This window comes from Nannospalax galili, unplaced genomic scaffold (assembly GCF_000622305.1).
Source record: "Nannospalax galili isolate Female #2095 unplaced genomic scaffold, S.galili_v1.0 scaffold561, whole genome shotgun sequence".
Taxonomy (NCBI): Eukaryota; Metazoa; Chordata; class Mammalia; order Rodentia; family Spalacidae; genus Nannospalax; species Nannospalax galili.
The window spans coordinates 318,412-344,775 of record NW_008344825.1 but is presented as its reverse complement, the minus strand read 5'-3'; the positions used below and the strand labels follow the sequence as shown (position 1 = coordinate 344,775).

At 42.1% G+C, this 26,364-nt stretch overlaps 2 protein-coding genes across 8 annotated transcripts in view; one reads left to right on the top strand and one right to left on the bottom strand.

Moving 5' to 3' along the window:
• Window positions 1-14,790, top strand: part of Acox2 (acyl-CoA oxidase 2) — a 30,440-nt gene extending 15,650 nt beyond the window's left edge. For both annotated transcript variants that reach the window (XM_008841196.3, XM_029567369.1), the window contains exons 12-15: window positions 1,206-1,311; window positions 4,965-5,182; window positions 11,289-11,421; window positions 14,406-14,790. In XM_008841196.3, coding sequence (XP_008839418.1) covers window positions 1,206-1,311; window positions 4,965-5,182; window positions 11,289-11,421; window positions 14,406-14,468 — 520 coding nt within the window. In that variant the 3' untranslated portion in view covers window positions 14,469-14,790. The remainder of the gene's footprint in view (window positions 1-1,205; window positions 1,312-4,964; window positions 5,183-11,288; window positions 11,422-14,405) is intronic.
• A 2,732-nt stretch (window positions 14,791-17,522) lies between these two features.
• Window positions 17,523-26,158, bottom strand: Kctd6 (potassium channel tetramerization domain containing 6). 6 transcript variants are annotated; one of them, XM_017800141.2, is made up of 4 exons: window positions 24,830-25,988; window positions 22,145-22,275; window positions 20,773-20,844; window positions 17,523-18,917 (listed from the first exon to the last, which is right to left on the bottom strand). In XM_017800141.2, exons 1-4 carry the CDS (start codon window positions 24,945-24,947, stop codon window positions 18,231-18,233), a joined length of 1,008 nt encoding a protein of 335 aa, XP_017655630.1. In that variant the 5' UTR covers window positions 24,948-25,988; the 3' UTR covers window positions 17,523-18,230. The 6 variants fall into 6 exon arrangements, with proteins under 6 accessions (XP_017655630.1, XP_029423259.1, XP_008839417.1 ...); XM_029567399.1 differs by having other exon boundaries at window positions 22,150-22,275; window positions 25,523-25,988; XM_008841195.2 differs by lacking the exons at window positions 22,145-22,275; window positions 24,830-25,988 and adding an exon at window positions 26,141-26,158.
• Between the last annotated feature and the right edge of the window lie 206 nt (window positions 26,159-26,364).

The following is a 26,364-nucleotide window of genomic DNA, read 5'->3' as shown; positions in this document are numbered from 1 at the left end:
CATATACATACACATAATTTTTTTTAATCTTAAAAGAAAAAGAACATGAATCCTTGAAGAAAAGAATAAAAAAGACTCATGCACTCTATCATTCAACAAATATCAAGAGATACCAACTATGTGTCAGAAATGACTAGGATATTCTAGGGGCTGGAAAGAGAGAGACATCCTAACCAACCAAACACAGGCACCATCACAGAAGAGATTCAGCTACCTAAAAAGGGAACCTTCTGAACTCTGCTCCAGACTGAAGCGTCCAAAACTGGAGAGCAAGAGCCCATTTCCAGCATGCACTAAGCAGTCTTCTATTCCAGCCTGTGTCCCAGAGAGGATAGTAGTTATTTTAGGATCACAAGCAACTTAAGACATCTACTTACTTATTCCACAAACACTTTTAAGTGCCTACAGTATGCCAAACACTGTACTAAGAACTAGGGATCTACCAGCAAACCAGTCTTAGAGAAATCCCAGGCTCACAGAGCTAACGTTGTAATTGGGAGCGTTAGGGAAGGGAAAGAAAAACTGATGGGGAGCTAAAATGCCATTATATGTCTCCTTGCTTGAAATTCAGTGTGCATCTGACAAATGTTCCCTGACAAAGCAAAGTAAGTGTTGCTTAATAAACTTGGCTTTAACCCAGATTCCAAGGGTCAGACAGACATACAAGGAGTAGAAAACAGGTTAGACTAACTCCTGGCTTAGAGGACAGGAGGCGGTTTTTTGTTTTTGTATCTAGGGCTCTCAGATAGGACATGCAGCAGGTGGGGTGATGGACTCTGGCCTCATTAGCCTTTGAAGAAAAACAATTGTCCTTGCTCCAGCCATAGGAAGCCAGTCAACAGAACGGCCTGAAACTATTAGTATCTGGGTGCTCCTGGTCTAAGGCTTAAAACACTAGGAGGCTGAGGCAGGAGGGTGGGGAATTCTAGGCCACTCTGGGCTACCTAGAAAGACCTTGTCTCAAAAGAAAAATCCTGGCCCCGTTCCTTTCTAGCTAGTGACCCTGAGCAAGTTAACCTCTGGGACTCGGTTTTTCCCATTGTAAATTGGGAATTCCTGCCCTTAAAAAGATGGTTATGAAGCAGTTAGCTTTATGACATGTAAGAGGCCAATAAATGCAATTATTTCTATTTCTGAGGAACCCCAGAAGCCCCTCAGTTATCTTCCTCAGTCAGGATGGTGAACCTTCTTTCCTTGGCTTCTAGGCTCATAAAGGATGCAGTACACAACACACAGGCCCTCACACAGTCTGGAGTTGATCAGCACAATGCCTGGAACCAGACCACTGTCATACACCTCCAGGCTGCTAAGGTGAGCTGTTGGCCATGGGGAGCGGGGAAGGGGAAGAATCTGTTCTTTTTCTCAGCTGGCCACTGTGCTGAGAAAACCCAAGTTCGTGTTCTCCAGCCCTGCTCTACCATGACTGCCCTCATTTCACATCCAAAGCTTTAGTTCAGAGTGTTTTAATTAAAAGACTTAACTCCCAGGCCACTTGCTGGCAGCTCTTAGGGGGAAAGGTAATGAGGCAAAGCTATTGGATTTGCTTCAGGTTGTTCAAATAGTTCCTCCCAGACAGAAAAGCAGGTCAAGTCTCCCCTTAGCCCCACAGGCAATCCTTGGATAGCTGATTCAATTTCCATTACATTTTTTTGTTTGTGCACAATTCACTGTCAGTCGGCAAATATTTGAGTGTCCACTCTGCATAGGCACTGAATACTGAACAGTGAAGACACTGCCCACACCTGGCTATAATCAGGGAAGCACTGGGATAGGATGGGAATGTCTGCTATGGGACCCCTGGATAGGTAAATCACTGGCTATGCCCCTGAGGAATCAGGACTTCCCACAAGAGGAACATGGGGTAAGACTTCAAGGACAAGCTGAAATTCTTTGGACAGATTTCTCAGCAAAGGGAGCAGCAGGCACCAAAGCAAAGGCCAGGTACCTGGGAGGCAATGCACATCCTCCAGAGAGGGAGCCGAAGGAGGACTGAACGAAGATGGGGCAGGCAGGGAACTGAGAGAGGAGTGAGGAGGCCTGAGGCCTTCCACACCACTATAAGAAGCTTGGGTCTTCTTTCCCTTGCAATGGGAAGACTGCCAAGTTATGTCAGGGGAGTGGTCAGAGCTTCATTCCAGAAGAATCATGTATGCTTCAGGGGGAAGAAAGGACTGGAGACCAGTTAGAAAGAAGCAGTGGCAGTCTGGCCAGGCCTGAAGGTGGTCCCACCATGAGTTCGGTGGAGGCCATGGGGAGAACAGGGGAGATGAAGAGACACTACAGGGTAGGATAGACAGGCCTCGGAGTCATGGGGTGGGAAAGAGGTAAGAATGCCTCCAAAGCTGGGGCAGCTGGGATGCTCGCCTGCCAACTGGCAAACTTCAAGTGCTCACTCCAGCCCTCAAGCCACGGCACTAGAAATGGCAGCCTCAGAACAGGGGTGTTCTGGAAATTGTCTGCAGAGGCACTTACTTGTAGGCAAAGATAGGCAGGCTGAGCATGAGTGCCAACTGCTGACCTGTCACACCCTCCAGGGCTAGCACGAACTCCGCAGCCCTCAATTCCTGGGCATCTTAGTTGTGCTCTGTCCACTGCCTGCTGTGTGGAAAGCCCTATTAACCTTGAGTTAGCCAGGGCTGTACACTCTCCTCAGACTCAAAGAAAGGGGCCAAGTTGCCCTATTCATTTGCCTGTCTTCTAAACCTCTGTGCCCCAACTTCAGATGTACCGGCCTCTGCTTGCGAGGTTTCCATCATTTAACATACATAAACCTGTGAGGGACGGTAGTAGACAACTCAGAGGAGTGAAGCCCTAAACGTAGGAAATGAATGAGTCAAGAAGCCTTTCTTTTCCACAGGCCACAAAGGCCCAGTTGTGTCCTCGGGAAGCTTTGATTGTGCTGAGTGACAAAGGCTGAATCTATAGCTTGGGGACACCAAAGACAGGAAGGTCAGCCTGCCTGGAGGAACTAGGCTCTCTTCTTCCTGAAGAGGTGATGCCTAAGCTGAGTCTGGAAGGTCACAGAGTATAAGGCATCCTGTATATTCTGTGCTTTGTGGAATCAGTCACTCTATGGAAAGCTTAAGCATTCAGGTCCTACCCGGAGGCTGTGTATGAGCAGATGAACATGGACTCCAACTTGGGAGAGGAGCAGCATTAGCAAGGGAAAAGCCATGGGCCAACTTCTGGTCCTGCTCTGGATATGACATGTCATATGGCCTCAAGAACTCCCTTCCCTCTGGACTTGACCTTCCCACACTGTCAAACAAAGGGGCATAGAAGAGCCCCTGTAGGTTCTGTCAGGCTTTGATCCTCTAATCTCAGTCCCAAGGGACAACTGGAGCAAAGGCTTCATACAGTCCAGCCCCAATCCCTGGCGACCTTGGGTCTAACCAGGTACCTACTTTGTAGGATTATTGTGAAGACTGAGTCTTCTTTTCCCTGCAATGGAATGTAGAGCTTAAGAGAGAGGCACCCTGCAGTAAAGAATAAGAACGCACCCTTCCCCCAAGGCCTACAGACAGGCCACATGCTCTCTCTGATCCTCACCCTACTTTCCTCTGGCAGCTCTCCCTCACTCAACCAGAGTCCTGAGCATCTGCAGAGGTGGCCCCTGAATTAGAAAGCGCAAGCATGGGGCCCTGGTGACAGAAGTACAGGTCCCCAGTTTTGCCAACCTGGACCCAGCTTGAGTACCAAAGACTGTTTGGGCTGGTAGGGGCTGTACCATCCACTGTTCATCTTCCACACCCAAATGCAAACCCAGACCAGTGTCCAGGTGCCAGGGCTAATTGCAAAGTGAACTTGGTAGTGCCTGTGTGTGGTTTCTCTAACAGTCACTGGATTGCTGGAGGCTATGACTCCCTAGCTCCCACAGAATAAAAATCCCAACCATCAGTCAGCCTGTCACTGACCTGGGCCCCAAACTTCCACAATTCTCTGCCATTACCTCATGATACTGCAAGCATTTCAGCCTTGTGAAATTCCTTGAAAAGTACAACTTTTAAAGCACATAAGGTTGGCCTTGTCTCCACCCCTTGTCCCCCTGGATGAGCTCCTTAGAATCTGTAAGGCACTCTCCTTCCTTAAAGTCACTACCAGCAGCTTAGGCATCACAGGGGAGATGTCAGAAATGCAGTCTGGGGTCACCTGGGAATCTGCATTTCTGGTCTGTGTGCACATGAAAGTCTGAGAGGTGCTGCTTGATGCTCTCTCTCCTCTCCCTTTCTTGTGGGACTCACATATCCTCCTAGATAAAGTGATTACTCCCTGCACCTGTCTTGGGTAGAGGGAGAATAACCAATCTATTTAACAAATAATATAGGCAGAAGTATGGTTCTGAAGGCCTCTGGGACAGGCACTCATCCTTCGGTTGTTGGGCTGAGAGGAGGAGTAACCCCAAGGAAAGAGCCAAACTGGAGAGGGAGTCTCACCGGGTTAGTGGCAGTGGTCACTCACCAACCAGAACTATTAGACTAAGTGATTACTACTAGCCAACAGAGCCAGATCCTCGCACATGAGCTAGAGAACAGCCCTGCTTACGCCAGGGGCTGATTCTCTGGCTACACTAAATTTCGGATAAATCTCAAGCCCTTATGTGCACACACACCATTGCCTTGATGTAGCAAACAATAGGTACCTTCCACCCTGCACGTCCCCCAGGCTAGACTCCAATATTCCACTCCGCTTTCTTGCCACTTTCAAATGCTCTTGCAGCTGCCCTAAGCAAAAGGAAGAATCCAAGGGCCCAGTTCTAGAGCCCACCAGCCCCTAACACACACGCACACACATGCATGTACACATATTCATATCAAAAATGTTCAATCAGACCCCAAGTGAACAACTGGAAAGGTGGCTATTGGTCTTCTCAGACGCACACTTACTCCAGCAATCTCCCCAAGCTTTCAGGGCGACCTGTGAGGCTGAGAATCAGAAATCAGTAGCTAGCCCATCTGTCTTTGTAGGCTCACTGCTACTACATCACTGTGAAGACTTTCAAGGAGGCTTTAGAGAAACTAGACAATGAACCAGCAATTCAGCGGGTGCTCCAACGCCTCTGTGACCTCTGTGCCTTGCATGGTATTTTGACAAACTCGGGTGACTTTCTGCATGATGGCTTCTTCACGGGGGCTCAACTGAACATGGCAAGAGCAGCCTACCTAGATCTGCTTCTTCTGATCCGGTGAGTGGCTGGGCTTTTGACCCATGTCAGCCTTCAGAGTGACCTGACCCTTGTTCGCAGGTCATGTCAAACTCTTAAGACCTTGCTAACTTGGGGTCTGGACAGGCTGACACCCTACAGCATTAGGGCTTAATGAAAGAATGAGAAGAAAGTCAGAAATGAAAATGCTTAAGAATAAATTAGCTACCTCAGTTGAACTCTTCAACACTGTCAAGGAGCACTGTCTAAGGAACATGAATAGAATCAAGGCTGCTACATATGGATGTTAATAATAACAGTCTTAATTATAACTAGCGTGTAATGAGTACTTGTACACCAGGCACTGTGCCAAAAGCTTTTACATACATCATCTCATTTAATCCATATAGTCTTTGAACTGGATTTAATCTCCTGTTTTTTTTCTGAGGAGGAAATTCAGGCTTATGGGAATTAGCTTACCCAGCATTGTACAGTAGGTAAAGAGTTGGAAATACTCTCCGTTCTGTCTGATCACTGAGCTTGGATCCCCCGCCTGAGTATGAAGGTCGGGATTTTGTTTTATTATTAGGTGTATGTTATGTCTATCTCTGTCTTTGTTGAGTGTGCTTTAAGCAAATTCTTACCAAATTTAGTAAATTTACTTTAATACTCCCTTAACTTCAAGATGATTTTTTTCTTAGACTCAGTAATTCCTATATTGATTTATAAAGCAATAATACAAATACTTCTTAAATGCAACATTGATCCAGTACAATTAAGGTCATGAATGGAATCAGAATCATCCTGTTATTTTATGTATAATATAAATATTGCTTTAAGAACATATCAAAACCATGGGGTTGGAGAGACAGCTCAGCAGTTAAGAGCACTGGCTGCTCTTGCACAGGATCCGGGTTCAATTCCCAGCACCGACATGGTGGCTAACAACCATCTGTAACTCGAGTTCCAGGGGGTCTTACCCCCTCTACTGTTCACCTTGGGCACTGCATAACATGAGTGCATAACACTGATACACATAAAATAAATTTTTTTTAAAATTTTTAAAAAGAACATATCAAAACCAAAAGCTGACCTGACCAGAGTACTGGAAGAAACAGGTATTAAAACAATAACACCCCCAATTAAATAAATAATGTAAACAAAAATGTCCCAAAATAGACCCGATACAACTGCATCCGGGTATTAAACTTATCCTAACACAGGGGATCCAGTGCAGGACCCTCAAAAGCATGATTAGTACTGCACAGCTCAGGCACATGCCTAACATTCCAAAATGACTGGCATTTTTAAAAGAAAAGGTGATCTGGCCCTGGTTGGTGATGAGAAGATACAAAGGATCACCTTAACAGCTCATAGGCATGAGTTGGGGGCCTGAGTTGTGCTTGTTTTTTAATATGCAATTAAATCCATTTTTCTAACTGCTTGCGTTGGCTCCAGAGACCTACAGCTCAAGACAGACAACAATGATGTAAGCTGCCAACATATGCACGTCAAACCCACAAACTGATTTATTTACATTATGGTTCCTCAGTTAACTTTCTTACCGCAGGGTAATTAGGCGTAACAGATCCCATGCTCTTAGCAGTTCCTCAAGGCTCCTTGCCTCCATTAGTCACTATCTCCCTGGGATTTCAGAGATGACAAAGGACAGTACACCATTCTAAGTGACAAAATCCAGCTCTCTGTACAGTACTCAAGAGCTGATCCAACTGATTTTCAGTACTGTAAGTGGTCCTAAAACTCTCCACTGAGAGTCTTTCAAATAAAGACGGCAGGCTGAACATAAACATTCATTTCTGTTCCTTCCTGAAACAAAACATCAGCAAAAGGCCTAAAAATACATAGCTTTGTTTTGAGACCTGGTCTCACGTAGCCCAGGCTGGCTTTGAACTGTGTAACTGAGAATAGCCTTGAACTTCTGATCTTCCCACCTGTACCTCCCCAGTGCTGGGATTATAAGCATTAGCCAACACACATAGCTTTTATGGAGTGCTGAGGACCAAACCCAGAGCTTTGTGTATGCTGGGCAAACACTCAGCCAACTAAGTTATACCCCTAGATGCTAAAAGGTTAGAGTTTTTAAAGGTATCAACCCACAAATAAGACAACAGAAGAAATATGAAAGTTTGAGGGCACATGGACTCAGTGCCTGGCAGGCAAGCTGATCAGAGAACCCAGGAGGTAACAGCACTGTATAAGATAGCAGGACGGGATGAATTCCCAGCTCCTTCCTCCCCAGGAGCCTGAAGACTCTCCTTGACCCTGCTCTGCTTAAAGGGTGAACAGTGAGGCTGTGGACCACAGAGCATTGAGCACAGTTGGGAATGAGCCTACCCTACAGAAAACGGGGGGCTTTCCAGACCCAGCACTAATACCTCCCTTCCCAGCACTTTTCCCACTGTTTCCTAGAGGACTGGCAGCCAGGCTGGCACCCTGTATGTATAAAGATAAGATGGGCTTTCAGAGAGCCAAAGGAGGAGATAAGATGGGAGCAGGATCCCAACAACCTACCCAATTCATGCCACAGTGAATCCTCACTAACAAGCAATCCCCAAGCTTCTCCTTGGTGGGGCTAGTTAATACCCCACTGTCAACTACGATCAGACACTCAGGGATCACCAGGCACCCGATGAAAGCCCTTAATATAAAAGATGAGATTCATGGGGCTAGAGAGATGGCTCAGCAGTTAAGAACACTGGCTGTTCTTGCAGGAGACCTGGGTTCGAATCCCAGCACCCACAGGGCAGCTAACAACTGTCTGTAACTCCAGGGGCTCCAACAACCTCTTCTGTCCTCCACAGGCATTGACAACATGGGTGCACTTCCCTACATGCAGGCAATACACGCATACACATAAAATAAAAAAATAAATAAAAAGATGAGATCCAGATGAGCAAGAACAAGGCAACTTGAAGGGCACAGAGAAAACTTTTAAAAAGAAATGAAAAAAAAAATGATATCGTTTAAGAGCTATTACAGCTACAAAATAAGAAAGTATCATTGTTCTAAAATATTCAAACAAAAAAGGACCCTTTTAATTTAAAAAAAAAAAAAGATAAGTGAAAAACTCAGTGTATGCACTGGAAGGTGACGTAAAACCTCACGGAAAGTCAGAGACAAAAGAGAAAAGATTTTTTTAAAAGAGGACCAATCAATACATTTTTTTTTTTTAAAAAAAAGGACCAATCCTGGCTACCCATCCTGTGAAAAACAGGACTAGAAAGACAAGACAGAGAAATCAGAAAGGAGGGAAATCCTTTCTGTTATATAATTAATAAAAATAATTCAAGAAAATAATACAAGTGAAAGATGTGGCGTTTCAGATTGAAAAGGTCCACAATGCACAATGCCTACAAGCAAAAGGGGGCAGACACACACGTGGACAAGTGCATACAGAGGAGGAAAAGCATCCTGGGAAGTGAGGGATGCTGCAGGGAGGGGAGACTGCAGTTCCAAATGTTTTAGTGTTTGTTTCTCATGTGGTGCTAGGGATCAAACCCAGGGCCTTGAACATGCTAGGCAAGTGCTCTACCACTGAGCTATACCTCCAAACCTTTTGATGTTTTAAACAGGCTGAAGAAGGCCTCTCTGGGAGGGTAACATTTGAGGAAAGACCTGAGAGTGGAGAGAAGGGGTTAGAGGAACTGTGTGGCTGCCAGGAAAAGAGCACCCCAAGCTGAGCAGTGTTGGAAGGTCCAAATGTAGGAAGCCAGAATGCCTGGCATATCTACCCAGCTACTGCAGCTACTATATTAAAAATGAGTAATAAAAAGGAGGGACTGGGAGTATAGCTCTGAGGTAGAGCACTTGTTTAGCATGGGTTCAACCCTCACCCCACCCCCTCAAAAAATAGCAGCAGGGAGACAGGTCTGGAAGTTAGTGCAATAATCTAGGTGAGAGATGATCATGGACTGAACCAGAGTGCAATGCTGACATGGTAGGAAGTGGGCAAAATTTGGATATGCTTTGAAAATAGAACAGGATTTAGTGACAGATTATATGGGTACAGGACAAGAAAGAGGACACAAGGCCATCCACTATAAACAGGGAAGACCACAGGAGGGCCAGGTCTGGGCAGGACAGACAAGAAAAGATCAAGCGTTTGTTTCTGGATATGATGCTTTTGAAAAGTCTGTTAGAAATCTAGTGCAGAAGTCAGTAAGCAGGTGACACAGAGGGATAAATTGGGAAGTCACTGGCATGTAGCTGATATTTAAAGCCACAAGACAGATTATTTCACAAGGAGTGCGTGAATGAGAAGTCTTTGGACCCTCCAAACAGTAAGGAGACCTAGACAAGAGCTATTTCAGTAGAGCAGTGGAGGTAAAAGCCTGAATTAATCCAGTCCTTTCTGGAGACAACTGGAGATAAGCAAGCAAAACACTCCCAGTTTCAGTCATCAAGGGAAGCCAGGATCTGGGGTTGATGAGGGAGGAGGAAGAGAGCCAAAAGCTTAGTTTAAGACAAGAGCGATGACAGAGAGTTCTACACTGATGGACATGATTCAGCGGTCTTGACAATGTACAAGAAAGAAATATGTCTGAGCCATCGTGCTCTAGTAGGGAAGTACCAAAGGCACCCAGTGGACAGAGGGTAGGCCTGAGCTGGGAGCACGAAGAGCAGAGCCGACCTGTACTGAGAGGCTGCCGTGTATGTCTGAGGTGGGAACTCCAGTACTTTCACTTAGTGAAATAGGACACGAAAGTCATTCTGGTAAGAGACAGGGAGGTGGTGGTGTAGGTTTGAGGATGGAAGAGAATGAGGGTCAATGAACCAGAGCAATGTCATATGGCAGGTAGCAGCAGGGCCCATTTGAAGTCTTAGGACACCAGTTTAGGCTGGTTTTCTTTCCAGCCATATAATCATAAAGGTGGTGGCATAAAGTCAGTGGAAAACAAGGAGTATGCGGAGTAAACTAGCAGTCAAAGGAAGAAAACCTGCTGGCTGTATTTTTCAGGGGGTGAATACAATGGACCATGGAATACCAGCTGACTACAGAGAGAGCTGAGACCCCAAGGGGCACGGGGGACATTAACCAAAGGGCAGGGCTCGTGATGAGGAATTGCCAAAACAGGATTAAGGGTCAGAGATGGCTCGGCGGGCAAAAGCACTTGCCATCATGCCTGATGACGACCTGAGTTTGATCTTTAGGACCCACATGGCGGAAGGAGAGAACGGACTCCTGCAGTTGTCCTCTGACCACCACATGCATTGCCACATGTGGCTCTAGAGTGCTAGCACACAGATACACTCAAATGAATGCTTTAAAAAATATAATGAAAACAGGTTTGAGTCAGGCATGGTGACTCACACCCTTAATCCAGCACCTGGCAGAAGCAGGAGAAAAACTTTGAATTCAAGGCCAGGCTAGTCTACATAGCAAGTTCTAGGTCAGCTAGAGCTATGTAGCAAGACCTTGTCCCAAAACATAACAAAATAGAAAATCCACAGGGCTAATTAGGTACATCATCCTGCCACTTCAGATACTTTGATGACATACAGTCATCGTAATGTGAACAATGAATATTGGTCTTGTCAAAATTACAACAACTATGTTAGGAGGCAAGAAAGCCCAGGGTCGGACGCATGGGGTTGGGGAGACAGCAGTGAAGAGAGAGCTGCTCAAAGTAAATCCAGCCAAGTCCCAGCAGCTAGGAGGCTAAGGAAGAGGACTATGAGAGTTCCAGGCCAGCCTCAACTGCACAGTAAGATTCTGCCCCTTCCCAAAATCCTTCTATAATAGTCAACTGAAAACATCTAAAACTGAAGCATCAAGATGCTGCAGGCATCACAAACAAGGGATTAGGAAATACTCATGTAAACATCAAAATATTAGCAAAAGAGTAAAACTGCCTCAGGGAGAAGGAGATGGAGGAGACACATTGGAGACAGACTTTTTTTCATTTGTTTTTATTTTTTATTTGGAATTAGGTCCAGTGCTTCATGCACACTGGACAAGATTTTAAGATAATAAGCTTTCAATACATAACTGATTTAAAAACTAAAACCCAAAATAATAAAGCTGAATTGCTCAAACCATGGATAATGATGCACCTTCCAATTACTCTTGATCTGGATTAATCAGATTCCTAAAAGCAATCTAAAACAAACTTGTTTCCTCTCTCAGGAAGGACGCTATCTTGTTAACGGATGCTTTTGACTTCACGGATCACTGTTTAAATTCAGCACTTGGCTGTTATGATGGACAGGTCTATGAACGTCTGTTCGAGTGGGCTCAGAAATCACCAGCCAATACTCAGGTAGTGGGGTGAAATGCATTATAAATTATGTAAGAGAGAAGAGAACAGACAGTAAATACACCTCTGAGCTTTTCCATTTTAATCGATTCCCCCTTAGGTTGAAAATCACTTGGCATAGCACATCTGTTTAAAGTACTTTTAGAGAATACATAAAAGAAGCCAGGGGTGTGGCCTGGCAGGAGCTGAAATCAGCAAAATGTACCGCTCAAAACTTGGAAAGGGAATTAAGAGGAAGGCACAGCTCTAAGTCATGGCCTGACATACCCAGGGGCGGGCACACATAGCAGCAAGCTGGCTTTTAAGTTAACAAAATAAGAAGATAAATCACAGCAGTGGTTAAACCATCTTATTTTCAGCCTTTTAGCTCAGTTTTACGTAGATAAAAAGTGCACATTCTGGTTATCCCAGAACTCTGGTTATCCCAGCCTCACTGGGCAGTGAGGAATGTCAGTGGATACACTGTATTTGGAATTCAGGGAGCCAATATTCAATAGCAGACTTGACACTGATGATCCCAACAGGGACTCTATAGATCTGGAGGCACACACAGAGGTTTTCACAGTGTTGAGTGCTTTAAAATTTATAATGCAAATATTTGTCAGATGGTGAACCTTTCTTTTTTATCTCTTTAGTCCAACTTCAGAAAGGTGACAACAGCAATTACATTCACACCTGGCAAGGTGTTAGATTTGCTCTTAACAATCTGTATTCTGTCACACCTTAACTTAACATGACTGTCTAAAGTTGTAACAACCAGTTACCCAGGATGGTTGTTGGATAGAAGGCCAATCCGTTTCAGTAGGGCCCTACCCCAGGAAGCATCCTTTTGACTCAACAAGGAAATATAAATAGCTTACTTAAATAACATACATGTTTATCTGCCTCTAGTATGTCACTCTCTCCTTGCTAATGCTTAAACACTGGCATAACAATACAACAGTCTTTCCCAGTACAGCCCCCCATGGTCTACAGACAAATGTATGTGCTTGGGTGCTCCAGAGAACTATCTATCCCAGGTACCGGTCAGCAAATGCTGGCAGCACAGAAACATTCCTCTCCCTCTATTCCCCATGGTCACTAAGACCATGGGAGGATGCCGTTTCTCTTCTTTGTTCTTAAAGGCTTTAATCTGGAAGCCATAGCATGCTCCAGTAAATGAGGCATGACTGACCCATCACATCAACCAATTTGCTACAATGCTGGTATATTTCATCCCATTCACTTTTCTCTACCTCCTTCCACTTAACAAAATCAGAACTTCTTCCCCTTCCTGACTACACACTTAAAACACACCAATATGGTTTTGGTGTTTGGGGTTTTTTTTTTTTTTTTTTTTTTTTTTTCGGTCCTTTTGAGACAGGGTCTCCCTGTAGCCACAGCTGGCCTGAATTCACTACAGAGACCAGGCTGGCCTCAAACTCAGAGATTCACCTGCCTCTGCCTCCGGAGTGTTGGAATTAAAGGTGTATACCATCACGCCCAGCACCAATATGGTTTTTTGACCTACACAATCCCCAAGAGCCACTGCGTACAAATGTCACACAAACTCGGCATCCTTCCTTATTTCACCTTGCTAAGACGTGACAGGTGAAGCAATGCGGCTCTTTCACGCATGGCAACTTGGGAATGTGAGGTTACAAGTGACTCTAACTGCAGTTCATCAAAATGATACTTGGATGACCACTAATGTATAGTCACATGATTTTTACATCTCTGGCTTCTTTCAAAAGCACCAAAAATTTTAAAGTCTATTTTTTCATCTGCCATAATTTTGAAGCCGTGATATAGATTTTCATAATAGAAAAAGGCACATTACAGGTATTTTAAATAAAACAGCAGCTACACTGAAACATGCCCTGTAGACACAAGCGTGCAAATGGGAATCTATTTCACTGCCGTCTCTGTCAGAAGTGCTACACTAACTTGTGTGTCTTAGCTTCGTAGGAAAGTGTCTTCCATATGGGGCAGGCTGTGCTGAGCTTCCTCCCTAGACAGGATAATGTGCTCCCTAGGTGTACTCTGTGATACCTGCTTTTGGCTTTCTGCCCAACCTAGATGCTATTTCAAGACAGTCTTTCCAAAGAAAACTGCTAAAGACAGTTCCCCCTCCCTGTCTGAAATCACGTGGAAGTTTCCCCAGGGAAGCAAGAAGAAATCAACAGGTCATTTCAAACCAAGAATCCTTTTTTTATTATTTGTTTTCTGAACAGGGTCTCAATGTAGCCCAGGTTGCCCTCAAACTCATACAGCCGAGGCTAGCCTTCGATTCCAACTCTATCTCCTAACTGCTAGGATTACAGATATATACCACCACATCCAGCAAGAATCCTTTTCTTACAATCACTCTATTGCACAATCTTAAGTGTTAAACACACCCGATTCATTCATTCAATCATTCAATGACTATTTACTGACCTATACTAGTGTGCCAGACTGTTGTAGGTATTGAAGAAACAATGAAGAGCTAGGGTGTAGACCCTATATTAAGGAGCTTCCCTTAATGGTGGACAGGCCAAAAGAAAAAGGGTAAATAAACAAGTAAATATTATAAAAGATGAGGTTTGAGCTGTGAAGGAAAGAATTCAGACATGCATTAGACAATGAGAGAGAAACCTTATTCCAACGTTGAACACTGCCTACCTGATTCAACTTTGATTCCTTGCTTTGTGGTTCATATTCAATTTCAAAGAGCCTCAAATAGCAAAGGCTTTTACTTGTATTAAATTCCACAAGCAAAGATAGCTGTGGGTCTTTCTTTTAATCAGCCACCTGCATACACAGTTTAACATCCGCCTAAGAAGGGAAGGCGGACTTCTGGAAACAGCGTTTCACCATATGTTCACACAAAACGAATCTGAAAAATAATCTGAAAATTAAGAATCTTATGTAATGTTGCTTTTTTGAAGCAAAGTACTTACTTTGAAAGTAAAAGTCATTAATTCTAGCAGAAATATTTTAATAATGCACTTCTTTCTAAAAAACAGGAGAACCCTGCCTATGAGAAATATATCAGACCACTGCTACAGAGTTCAGGATCCAAGCTGTGAAATAACCAACAGTACCCAAGAACCACGCAGCACCATGATGATACTATGGCACATATATATTAAAATTAAAAATTAAAAAAAATATATATGTATTTAGTTCTCTTTTGGACATAGTCTATATGAATAGTGTCTGTGATTTCCTTATAAAAAGCACAAGAGTGAGTAGTTGTTGAATTTGATTAGTAAGTTGGCAAATGAATGTTCATTATACTGTACTTTTGAATATGTTTGAAATTTACCACTATTTGTAGCATGTATTTGGTTAAATACCAGAACTTTGCTTTGAATACAGCAAAACCAATAAACCCATTAGTTGCTACTATACTGTTTATTTATTTAGGTAGGGGGTGCTGGGATCCAACTCAAAGTCTGGTGAACGAATATTAGCAGGTGCTGTACCACTAAGCTATACCTCTAGCCCATAGTGTTCCTTGAGCATTCCCTCCCAGGTTCAGAAGGGCACACATGCATGCTGTCTTCCAAAGATGCCTGGATGTTCTGTCACAGAAATAAAATATAGAGGCCTCCAGTGCAACAAAGCATCATTTTTTACAAGTCAACTCTTCCATGGTAAAAATGACTTAAAATCTCATTAAAAACAATTGTCTTAATTTATACAAATATAACCAAGCTATATTTTCCTTATCATTTTCAACTACTGAACAACATGCAGCACTCACAATTAGGACTGGGGTTGTAGCTCAGTGGTATAGAGCACTTAACTAATGCAGACAAGATGCATTCAATCCTCAGAACTAAGGAAAAAATAAACAAAATCTAAAACTTAGATGTCACTTGGAAATTACACTGAAGAAAAGGAACCTGTGCCGACTACTTTTACTTATACAAATAAGCATTTAGCTGTTAATAATTAGTAAACCAAAGAAAATTTACAAAATGCAAACTTACCTCCAGAATGAATGCACACATGAAGAAAACGAAGTTTTCCTTTTTCATAAACTTGGAATGACTAGTATGACTCCTAGTTCCAGTTTTTTGTTTGTTTTAATTATGTATATTTGTGTCTTATGTAGTTATGTGTACATGAGTGCAGGTGCCCTTGGAGGCCAAAGGTGTTGGATCCCCTGGAGCTGGAGTTACAGGTGATTGTGAGCCACCAACGTGGGTGCTAGGAACCGAACTTGGGTCCTCTGCAAGAGCATCAAATGCTCTTAACCACTGAGCATCATTCCAGCCCCCTCCACAATGTTTTTTTAAATATTTTATTTATTGTTTTTATTTTATGTGCATGTGTATTTCCTGCATGTATATAAGTGCCCCCATGTCATGCAGTACCTGTGGACGTCAGAAGAGGACATCGGATCCCTTGGAACTAGAGTTAAGGATGGTTATTAGCCACCATGTGTGTTCTTGGAACCTAACCCAGCCAATGCAAGAGCAACCAGTGCTCTTAACTGCTCAGCCATCTCTGGAGACATCTCTCCAGCCCACGCCCTTTTTTGTTTTTTTGGTTTTTTTTTTTGAGACAAGGTCTCCCTGTAGCCCCAGATGGCCTGGAACTTGCTACGTGGACCAGGCTGGCCTCCATCTCACAGAGATCCACCTGCCTCTGCCTCCCCAGTGCTGGGATTAAAGGAGTGCACCACAACACACAGCTTTCCACAATGGTTTTGAACCCAAATTATTTTACTGCATGTTGATATCAACTCACTCCATAAGACATAACTGGTTTGGGTCTATTTTTAGGGAACCATCTACCGATTTGCAATAGGAGTCAATGTTCTAAGTATGACCTCTACTCAAAAAAATGATAGCAACCTGTTAGTAACATTAAGGCATTCTAGTTTGAAACCAGGATAATTATGGGTTTCTAGGTAATTTGTCAAACCTTATATTTTCAGAGAGACATGGGCAAAAGTCAGTGTAAATAAATACTCTCATCTTCCTTTCAAAGAGAGAATCTTGGTACATTCTCACAGAAAGGAGAAAAAGAGTAACTTGCCTACTTTAGGGCCAAAACTTCAGGGCTCTACTATTCCCTTAGAAAACAGGGAAGTTGTGTGGCTTCTTTTTATCTTCTGTTCTAGCAAACTAGAAAGCCTCACCATAATTAACATAATCCTTCCTGTGAGTAACTTTCAAGAAACAGAACTAATCAACTATGCAAAGAAAGACTACAGTGAAACACATAAAAGTACATAATTTCCCCCAAGTGTTTCAGATCCTTGGTTTACTGCGATTTATTTCTCCTCAAACATGCTTGATTTGGGGGCTGGAGAGATAGCTCAGTGGTTAGGAGCACTGACTGCTCTGACAGGTGACCAGAGTTCAATTCCCAGCACCCACATGGCAGCTAACAACTGTCCCCAACTCCAGTTCCTGGAGAATCTGATGCTGTCTTCTGACCTCCATGGGCATTGCATAACACAAGTACACTTACATACATACAGGCAATACATTCATATACATAAAACAAAATAATTTTTTTAAAGAAAAGAAATATGCGCGGCTGGAGAGATGGCTCAGCAGTTAAGAGCACTGGCTGCTCTTGTAGAGGACCCAGGTTTGATTCCCAGGACCCTCATGGCAGCTAACAACCATCTGTAATTCCAGTTCCAAAGGCTCCGACACTCTCTTCTGACTCCACGGGCACTGCACAACACGGATGCACTTACACACATGCAGGAAATACATTCATACACATAAAATAAAAAGAGTAAATATTTTTTTAAAAGAAATATGCTTGATTTTGGTACTAGTATACATTTGTGGGTCACCACAATACATGAGATTAAAATGTCTGGAGACATTTTGTTCCCATGTGCAGCACAAGCTGAATCATATTCAGAGCTCTGACAACTGACAAATCTCTAATGTTCACAGAAGTCCTATTTGAAAACAGTTTTGTACTCTTTAGACAAAACTCGGCCTATTCTTGCTTCAAGGATACATTAGGATTTATGAACTACAGTCTAAGTCCTCTCAAAACAATTACAAATGTGCTATCAGCAGTTTAATAGGGACAAAAACAATGCATGCTTTTGATGAAGAATATGATTTTTCCCCTTATATAACAACCAATAAATACATGCCTAATGTTCATATTTCATTTTTTTATTAGGTTTTTCTTTCCTGGTAGACAGTACACTTGGGAATTATACTGCACCAGGCATAAGACTTCTACCATAGGGACACTTTGTATTCAGAATCCAATATAAATATTTCTAGTCAGACATTTCCATGGCTACAGATATTTGGTTGCTTGATTTATATGCATAGAAAGAAACAGTTGTCATAACTGTAAAAAGGAGTACTTAACAAGTACCTTTAAATGATTGGAACAGTTTTCCTTTAATATTACAATACTGCTTACTGGTCTGGAAACTAGGTCACCCTACATGATATCTTGATTTTTCTTAAAGGCATCATGAGTACTCTGCTTACTCTTTCATTCCTGTATTTTTAGCCTTCTAGTTGAGTTAGGGACCATCTTATCAGAAATCATTTTAGCACTGTAAAAAAAAAAAAAAGCTGTTAAGGGTAGAGCTGATTACATACCATAATGATTTTCAGACTTCTTTTTATAAAAAAGGTCTTTAGAGACTCTGAACAGGCACATGCATACCCGGGAACAAAACATAGAGGAGGCTGCTAATGAACAAAACTTCCTTCTGGTCCTCAATGCCTTCAAATAAATACAAATATTAAAAAAAAAAGGGGGGGACACTGTGACTTAACAAAACAACAGTCTCTTCCATTTCCTGAAGAGTGAGTTTCCAGGAACGTGTCTCAGGCTGGAGATCAGTCATCCGTCTTCCGGGCCAGTCTACAGAAGGTCCAGTTGTGCTCCACTGTGTTCTCATTGGCCCGCTCACTCATGTGATGCACCCGAGTATTGCGGATCGTGAAGCCTTGTTTTGTGATGTATTCCATCAAGTGGACCCGGAGAGAGACTTCCTGGTGGTAATCACAGGGTCCAAAGGTAAAGGAAACCTGGCAGTCTCTAGTGTCCATCATGTGCTTATTCCACTTGGTAAAATAATTTGAGATGCCTTCTAGTAAGGAATGGACCTTGGTGGTGATGGTTAATTGGGTTATGATAACAGCCACAGGATTGGAATACTTAGAAAGCTTCCGAGTACTAGAGAGCTCCACAACTTCTTCAAAAGTATCCATAGGATACAAAGGCTTAGGGTCATTGAGACACTGAATCAAGGGCTCAATCTGGTAAAAGTCCGCTTCCTTCCGAAGCAGATCAAATTCCTTAAAATCTAGGGGTAAAGTCAACTCTGAAGTTCTTAAGAAGTTGAGGACATAGCGGAAAAGAGGTCCATCTCGATCAATGAAGTAATTACCTTGAGGGTCTCGAGCTGTGGGGAAGTCCCCCCCAAACATAGCTCCAAGCATGGAATCCGGGTAACGGGTCAATGTGGTGAGAGACGTTGTGTACAAGTGTCCACCTACATTTAATGTGACTGGGTCAGTCATCTGAAATTTTTAAAAAATCAGTCAGTCACCTGAAACTTTTAAATCTTAACTTTGCAAATTAAGAAAATTAAATATTATTAATTCATAATCATAATTATAATTTTGAATTTTTATAATTATTTCTTTATGGTTATTTATAGTTAATAATTATGTTAATTATTAACAAGCAAAGAATAAGATCCCTTCAAGTTATAATATATTTGGCAAAGTAACTTTACTTTCAGAGATAGGCCCACCCAGGAGGAGGACTCCAACATGTGCTTTCAATAGAAAGAAGGATAAATCCAATCCTTTAAAGATTTACTCTAAGCCTTCCAGGGATGACCTTCAGCGACAGTCAAGCCCAGGATCTGAAGAGTTTTCAGGTCAGAATATATATTGGGAAGAGAAAAACCAAACTAAAACACACTTGGGTTTTTGTTTTTTCCCTGATTTTTTTTTTTTTAAAGACCTTCATTTGTTGGTTTTTGTTTTAAATTTAATATAAACTAGAATAAAAATAATCTAATAATGTAACAACAATTACTTTCAGTAATTCTTTGGGTTTCCTCCTCAAAAAAGGCCAATGAATCATGAGATTTTTTTGTTTTTATGAGACAGGGTTTCCTGTAGCCTAGGCTGGCTTCCAACTCACTATATAGCTAAGGATGACCCAGAATTCCTTACCTTTCTGCCTCTCCCTCTAGAATGATGAGATTACAGGTGCACACCATCATTCCAGGCTATGGACTATATTTTAGAAACAAAAATTTGAGCAGATTCAATCTTAGTAATTTTTTCATGGAGGCAAGGGTTTCTTCTTTCTTTTCCGCTTTTAAGGGGGTCTTGCTACACAGACCAAGCAGACCTTGAATTCACAATCCTTCTGCCTCTACTTCCCAAGTGCTGAGATTACAGGCCTATGATATGCTCAGCTGAAATTAAGTTTCAAACACTAAATTAAAACATATAGTTTGAGCTGGGCGTGGTGGTGCATGCTTTTAATCCCAGCACTTGGGAGGCAGAGGCAGGCAGATCTTTGTGAGTTCAAGGCCAGCCTGGTCTACAGGGAGATCCTGTCTCAAAAAAGACAATATATATATATATTGTTTGGTTGACATTATCTAGCCCCACCATCTAGCCCAAACCATCACATACCCAAGGGCTGGTAGCAGCTTTAAAATATCTTGATCTGATAGTGTATTCATTATGTAACATTAATGTTACAATCTGACCTTCAGATGTTACCTTCAGCTTTAGAAAGCATATTTAAGAAAAGGTAAAAAGGCAGTCTTCAGATACTGAGAAAGCAAAACATTTCTCACCAAATGGAGAGGAAAATAGGGAGACATGGGTATGTAAGAAAATTGCAAGTGAGAAGAACCTTCCAACTACTAGTTCCCTAACTACAAGAAAGTGTCCTCCATCCCAGCACCCATTAGGCCCTTTAGAGATCACCATTCCCTGGAAACCACAGGATAGGAGAAAACCAACTCACACAAGTTGTCCTCTGACTTCCACTCAGGAGCTCTCTCTCTCTTTCTCTTTCTCTCTCAGACAGACAGACAGACACACACACACACACTCCATGAATAAAAAGTTTAAAGAGCAACACACATTAAAGAGCAAAAAATTATGATATATCTGAAATAAATTATTATAAAAAGTTATTTGGAGAGTATGTATTGCGCCTGGTTCCATTAAAACACCAAATCAAATAAAAATGCCCCCCCACAATACATCCTCACAAATCATATGGGGAGGGAGCTGCGCAAATTCATAACTTTAATCCTTGTAAGACAAGCTAAGAATACAGGAGAAAAAGATACTGAAATTATTTGCCAGCCTTCAAAGTGCAGCTGCAAGAACTATTCACCATATAGCCCCAGTCTCCATTATCCATCTGCTCCAGCACTGCGTCTTCAGGAGCCCAGAAGCCAGGAAAACTCTGCAAGAAGAAAAACAGACATGTAAAAATGAAAATGGAGAAAAAGGCTGTTCCACCCAATGGAGCAGACCAAATGCCAGAAACCTGCTAGAGGGCAAAGATCTAGAGAGGAAAGTCTGCCTCTTGCTCTGTCTATTTCTAGAGCCCACCCAGAGATAGAGAGAACTATCCTACACTTGGGGAAAATGAAGTCAATCATTCAAATTCTGTCACTGGCTAACCAAATGGATAAAGGTACTCAGTAGGTAAAGGTGCTTGCCACGAAGCCTGATGACTTGAGTTTGAACCCTGGAAAGCACATGGCCAGCTCATACAAGTTGTCCTCTAACTTCCACTCACAAGCTCTCACAATCACACATGTACATTCTCTCTCTCTCTCTCTCTCTCTCTCTCTCTCTCTCTCTCGTGTGCAATAAATGCAATTTTTAAAAAATTTACAAATTCTGTCACTCATCTCTGAAGATCTAATTTTTGGATTTTTTCCAGAGAACATTATGTCTAATTCTACAATCTTACATTGACTCAAAGGTCTTTATCAAAAAGATCATTGGAGAGAAACAGGAGAAAACTCCTTTCTGTCAGCATTCAGCTATGTTAACTAAACACCTCAGTGAAAGCATTTAAAATCATGAACTTCTAAGGCAACAGGATCACTTTCCAAGACAAGTTCACCAAAATATTATTTTGTAATATAAAAAAAAAGTATGCCCTTAATAATGAAGTATTTCTCTTTGTGCACGAATTAATTAAAACAAACAGAAACCAATTTAAATGACAAACTGTTAGAGCACAACTTAGGGCATAAAGAACCTTACAGCTGTGGCTGAGGGTCAACTGGCCAATACTCATGGAAAGCCAGTCCTAGGCTGATGGTAAATGCCCATGTCCTAATGATGCTGTCTGAACTTGTTTTTCTCTACAATTCAAGAACACTCCAGCAGTTTCCCAGCTACTGAACTGCAGTCAGTTCCCTCACACACCTGCAAAGCAAACTGCAGAGCGGATTTCAAAGGCACTGGAAAGATGGAGAGGAACACGGACTTGTGGCTATGCATCCAGGAAAAGCATGGGCTGTTTTACGTGGTCTTTGAACAGATCCACTTTTCCCACTTTTAGAGGAATCTGGCACCAGATTCCCAGAACAAGCCCTGGCCACAGAGGATCACAAAGGCTCTTTCTCAAAAGGTCACTCAGGCATGCAGAGAACATTTGCATAGCACAGCAGGGGATGAAATCAGAGCCCTAAGCAGTGATTTCTCTACCTACAAATTCTTCAAAGCAAACAAGCTAAAACTCAGACCAGACCAGATGTAGTCAGATTTGATTCTTCACAGCAGCTAGGAAGAGGCAGGCCTCCACAAAGGGCATAAGAGATGAACAATTGTCGAACAGGCTGCTGGGACACCTCTTCATTCCTTGTACTTCCAAACTCTGTGTAGGTAAGAACACACAAGCTTCACCTACGTGTCAATTCAGTTACTATTAACAATTGGTGATGGATCGAATTAAAAGGCATTTCCCAACATCCAAAGTATTCTTTCCTGACTGCCTCAATCATCATTCAACCAAGATTTATTTTAGGTCCACAACCATGGTGTGAGGGAGCCAGTGTGAAATATGGATACATGGGAATAAGAAAAGTATAATCCTTACCCTCATGGAGCTTTCAATCTAGGAAGAAAGGCAACAACTGAAGTCCAGAATAGAATCCAAAGTGTATATAGTAGGGCGGACTGGCAGAGCCCAAGAGGAAAAGAGACCAAGACTCCAAATGGGAAATGGAGGCCGCCAGGGGAACACAGAAAGAAAATGTATATAACCTGAGAAGGGATTCTAAGATAAAGAAATAATTTAACTAGGCAGGGACATAAGCATCTTTCTCCCCACGCTGCTGATCCAGTAAGCCCCATTTTAGAGTTATAAAATGCAGAAACACGGTAGATGAAGTGACTTGCTCAAAGTCACACATCTGGGAGACGACAGAACATAAAAATTGGGTTTTCTGACTCCTAGTCTAAATCTTTCTCTAAGTCCTCTCCTATGGTAGAAATTGAAAGTACAGAAGCCAGGAAAACAAGATACTGAAAAAGATCAACCTTAGGCTCCCAGTAGCCAACTAAGAACCCTATCCACTGAGGATTCTAGTTACAACTTCTCAATAACTTAGGCTAACCAAGCAGCCATAATGGGCCCATAACACTAAATTAAAATGGACAGAAATCTACCCATGAGTGTGAATGACTGTTGTCCCATCTTAAGTGACAGAAAGAGTGCCAATTCATGAACATTCAAAAGGCTAATGAGAAATGGAAGACCAAAGACGGGGAAAAACATGAGGCAGCGATGTTCAGCTGTCATATGAGGTAGGTCCGCTACTCATCTTTTATACTTACTGTTTTACTTCTAACTCAAAACAAGGTAACTTCTTGTGCAATTAAAACAAGCAAATTAGATAACACCCCTGAATCTCTTCCACAGAAACAGCCAAGGTTCTGGTACAAACCTGCAGTGAAGCCTCAAGCTTAATAATTTAGGAAAGCAGTTATGGGAATTTACGTAAGCCCATGTTTCTTTTTAAAAATTATTTATTTGTTGGGGGCGCTGGGCTTGAGTGCCATGGTTTGCTCATGGTGGTCAAAGGTCAGCTTTGTGTAGGAGGTTTTCTACATGAGATCCGATATCAGACTCAGTCACCAGGCATGTGCGGCACTGCCCTTACCTGCTGAGCCATATCACGGGCCCAAGTCGAGGTTTCTTAAAAAGCCTTATACTTGTAAATATAAGATACATTAAAATAAAATGAAGCAGTCAATACTAGTCACTTTATCTTAATTATCTTAAAAATTATCTTAAAAAATAAAATCACTCATTAATAAACTCAGAGAAAAAAAGTAGTGATTTATTTAAACTTTATCTCTCTCTCTTGCCTGTAAACATCCTCTGTAGAGATAATCAAATGAAAAAGGGAAAAGGGCAGTGAAATTCCTGCTTATCTAATAGCTAGATTCTGAACTGATAACTACTAGGGACAGCTCAGAGATGAGTGAAATAAAACACAATCCCAAAGCATTCTCAGAATAGTTTCAATCTCCAAAATAGCTTCAATCTCTTCCACTAAATCATTTTCCAGAGCTGTTAACAATTAGAAAGCGATTCATTTCCTTTTCATCTTCTCTCCCATCTGGAACAGGCTCCGGCAGGGGGTGGAGGGTGGTGGTTAATGACCACAAGACAGGCAATAGAAGACTTTCGAGTGGGCATCAAATGAGCCTATTTTACTTGATAAAGGTAAAAAAGTAGCCAATATTTCATAAAATTTGTGAGGCATTCCTCTCAAAATTCTTTTAAAGAATTTTCAAAAGTGACTACAACCAAGCACAATTATAAAGCTCAAAGAAAGGCTTTCTGATCTTATAAAATCAGTTCACCTGAAAAGATCTGACCTGTGATGAAAATAAAATTCTCATCCCAAAGGCAGCACTGAAGTTCACCCATGCTTAAGTTTCAAAGGTTACTGTAACTTTATTGTAATGTATAAATTCTGATGGTATGTTAGCAAGTAATGAAGAAAACACATACTGAAGAATTTATAGAAGCCTGGGAAGAAATTATGAATTTGCTAACCTAGCAAATCTGAAGACTGCACAGTCTAGTAAGTTAACTTAAAAAACACCTAAGTATCTCTAAACACTATCCTCCTTACCACAGCAAAATTGTATTCACTTATGGGTTATGATGAATTAACACAAATATTCTAGACTCACTTCTGCTACAAACCAAGAATCCTCCAGGGCAAAAGTCCTACTCCCAGACAACAATCTATGTGCTGTAATAGAAATCTCCGGATTTTAAGGAGTAATAATAAAACTGTAATTATTTCCTTCCCAGGGTTTCTGGGTCGCCCTTTTAAATGCTTTTCTACTGAAACCTTGGTGCCTGGCATTCCAAAATGAAGACCCAATAAATCCTCCCTACCTATACTTACCTTCCAAACTGCCTTTGTACTGAGTTTCTCTGTTCTTGAAAACGTGGGAGTTTGAAAGTGAAATACTTTTTATAGTAACTGGTTCTGTAACATCTAAAGGACTCTTTTGGGTTAACATCTACATACAGGCCAGCACAAGTAGGCAAGCACACAAGGATAATGGGATTATAAAATTAGATTCTCACTAACTAAACCAGAGATGGAATTTTTAATTTTTTTTCTCTCCCTTCTATCAACTATATGATCTAGAAGAAAGGAACTATAGATAGAAAAGTGAAAAGTCTAGGAAGAAATTATGAATTTGCTAAAGTAGCATATGTGAATACATACTCCCCAGCTAAAGAACTGTCAGTCAAAATAATAAAAAATCCTCTTCCCCTCAGTTTCCACTAAAATGGGTTATTATGGCCTTCCCCAAAGTAATTACACCATTTAAACACAGCACAGAGGTAAAACTGGCCGGTAAGGTAGCAGATGAGGAGGGGAGAGAAGCTGAGTAAATTGCTCCCTATGCCCAGTTTCTTCTTTGGGGAATGGAGAAAATAAGCACGGGTATAAAACAAGTATATATGAATGTAAAACCCTCGTGGCAGAAGCATAAACAGAATTTCAGTAGTGAGGTGAGATACTAGGCAAACAGGGCAGTGAAGCCCCTTCATGTGCTGCCAAAGGCCCAGACCCCCATCCCCTTACCCAGGAGCACCGACAGGAAGACCTAAAGGTGAAGACCGGGTGTCCAGCGCTTACAGAGACCACAGACACCACAGACACGTGAGCTCACAGAAGGAACTTCGCAAAGGCATGACTCAGGCTGTCTCCAAGATAAAGCAGAATACAAGTATACATGGTCCATTTAATTTAGCTAGACCCCAATACCAAAATCCAAGACAGCCTGATGGACTCATAGGAGTGACCCTACGGTTACTTTATGCTTTATGAAAGTTGGAACCACAAAACTTAGGGGTGGCATCATCCATGGCTATCTAAGCAATTGCAAAATAAAACAAAAACACAAAACAAGCATCCATATGGGCTACTGGTTTTCACCAAAGAGCTAGTTCTAACCTACAGACCCTCCCACAAAACATTAGTTTCTCTTTCCCAGCAATACCTTTGCTCTTTGGAAAATATCTCAGTCTCGTGCTCAGGCCTGTTACCCCAAGATTATCCCCGGACTAGCTATCTAAGCAATTGCAAAATAAAACAAAAACACAAAACAAGCATCCATATGGGCTACTGGTTTTCACCAAAGAGCTAGTTCTAACCTACAGACCCTCCCACAAAACATTAGTTTCTCTTTCCCAGCAATACCTTTGCTCTTTGGAAAATATCTCAGTCTCGTGCTCAGGCCTGTTACCCCAAGATTATCCCCGGACTAGGCCAGTTTGCAACAGCAGGCAAAGGAAAAAAAAAAAAAAAAAAAAAAGGCCCGGCCGGGGGGATTTGGGGGGGCAAGATAATGGGGCCCCCCCAACCATTCTTATCCACACCAGGCCCCCCAGGGCCTTTTCCACAGCCAACCCTCACCCCAATAT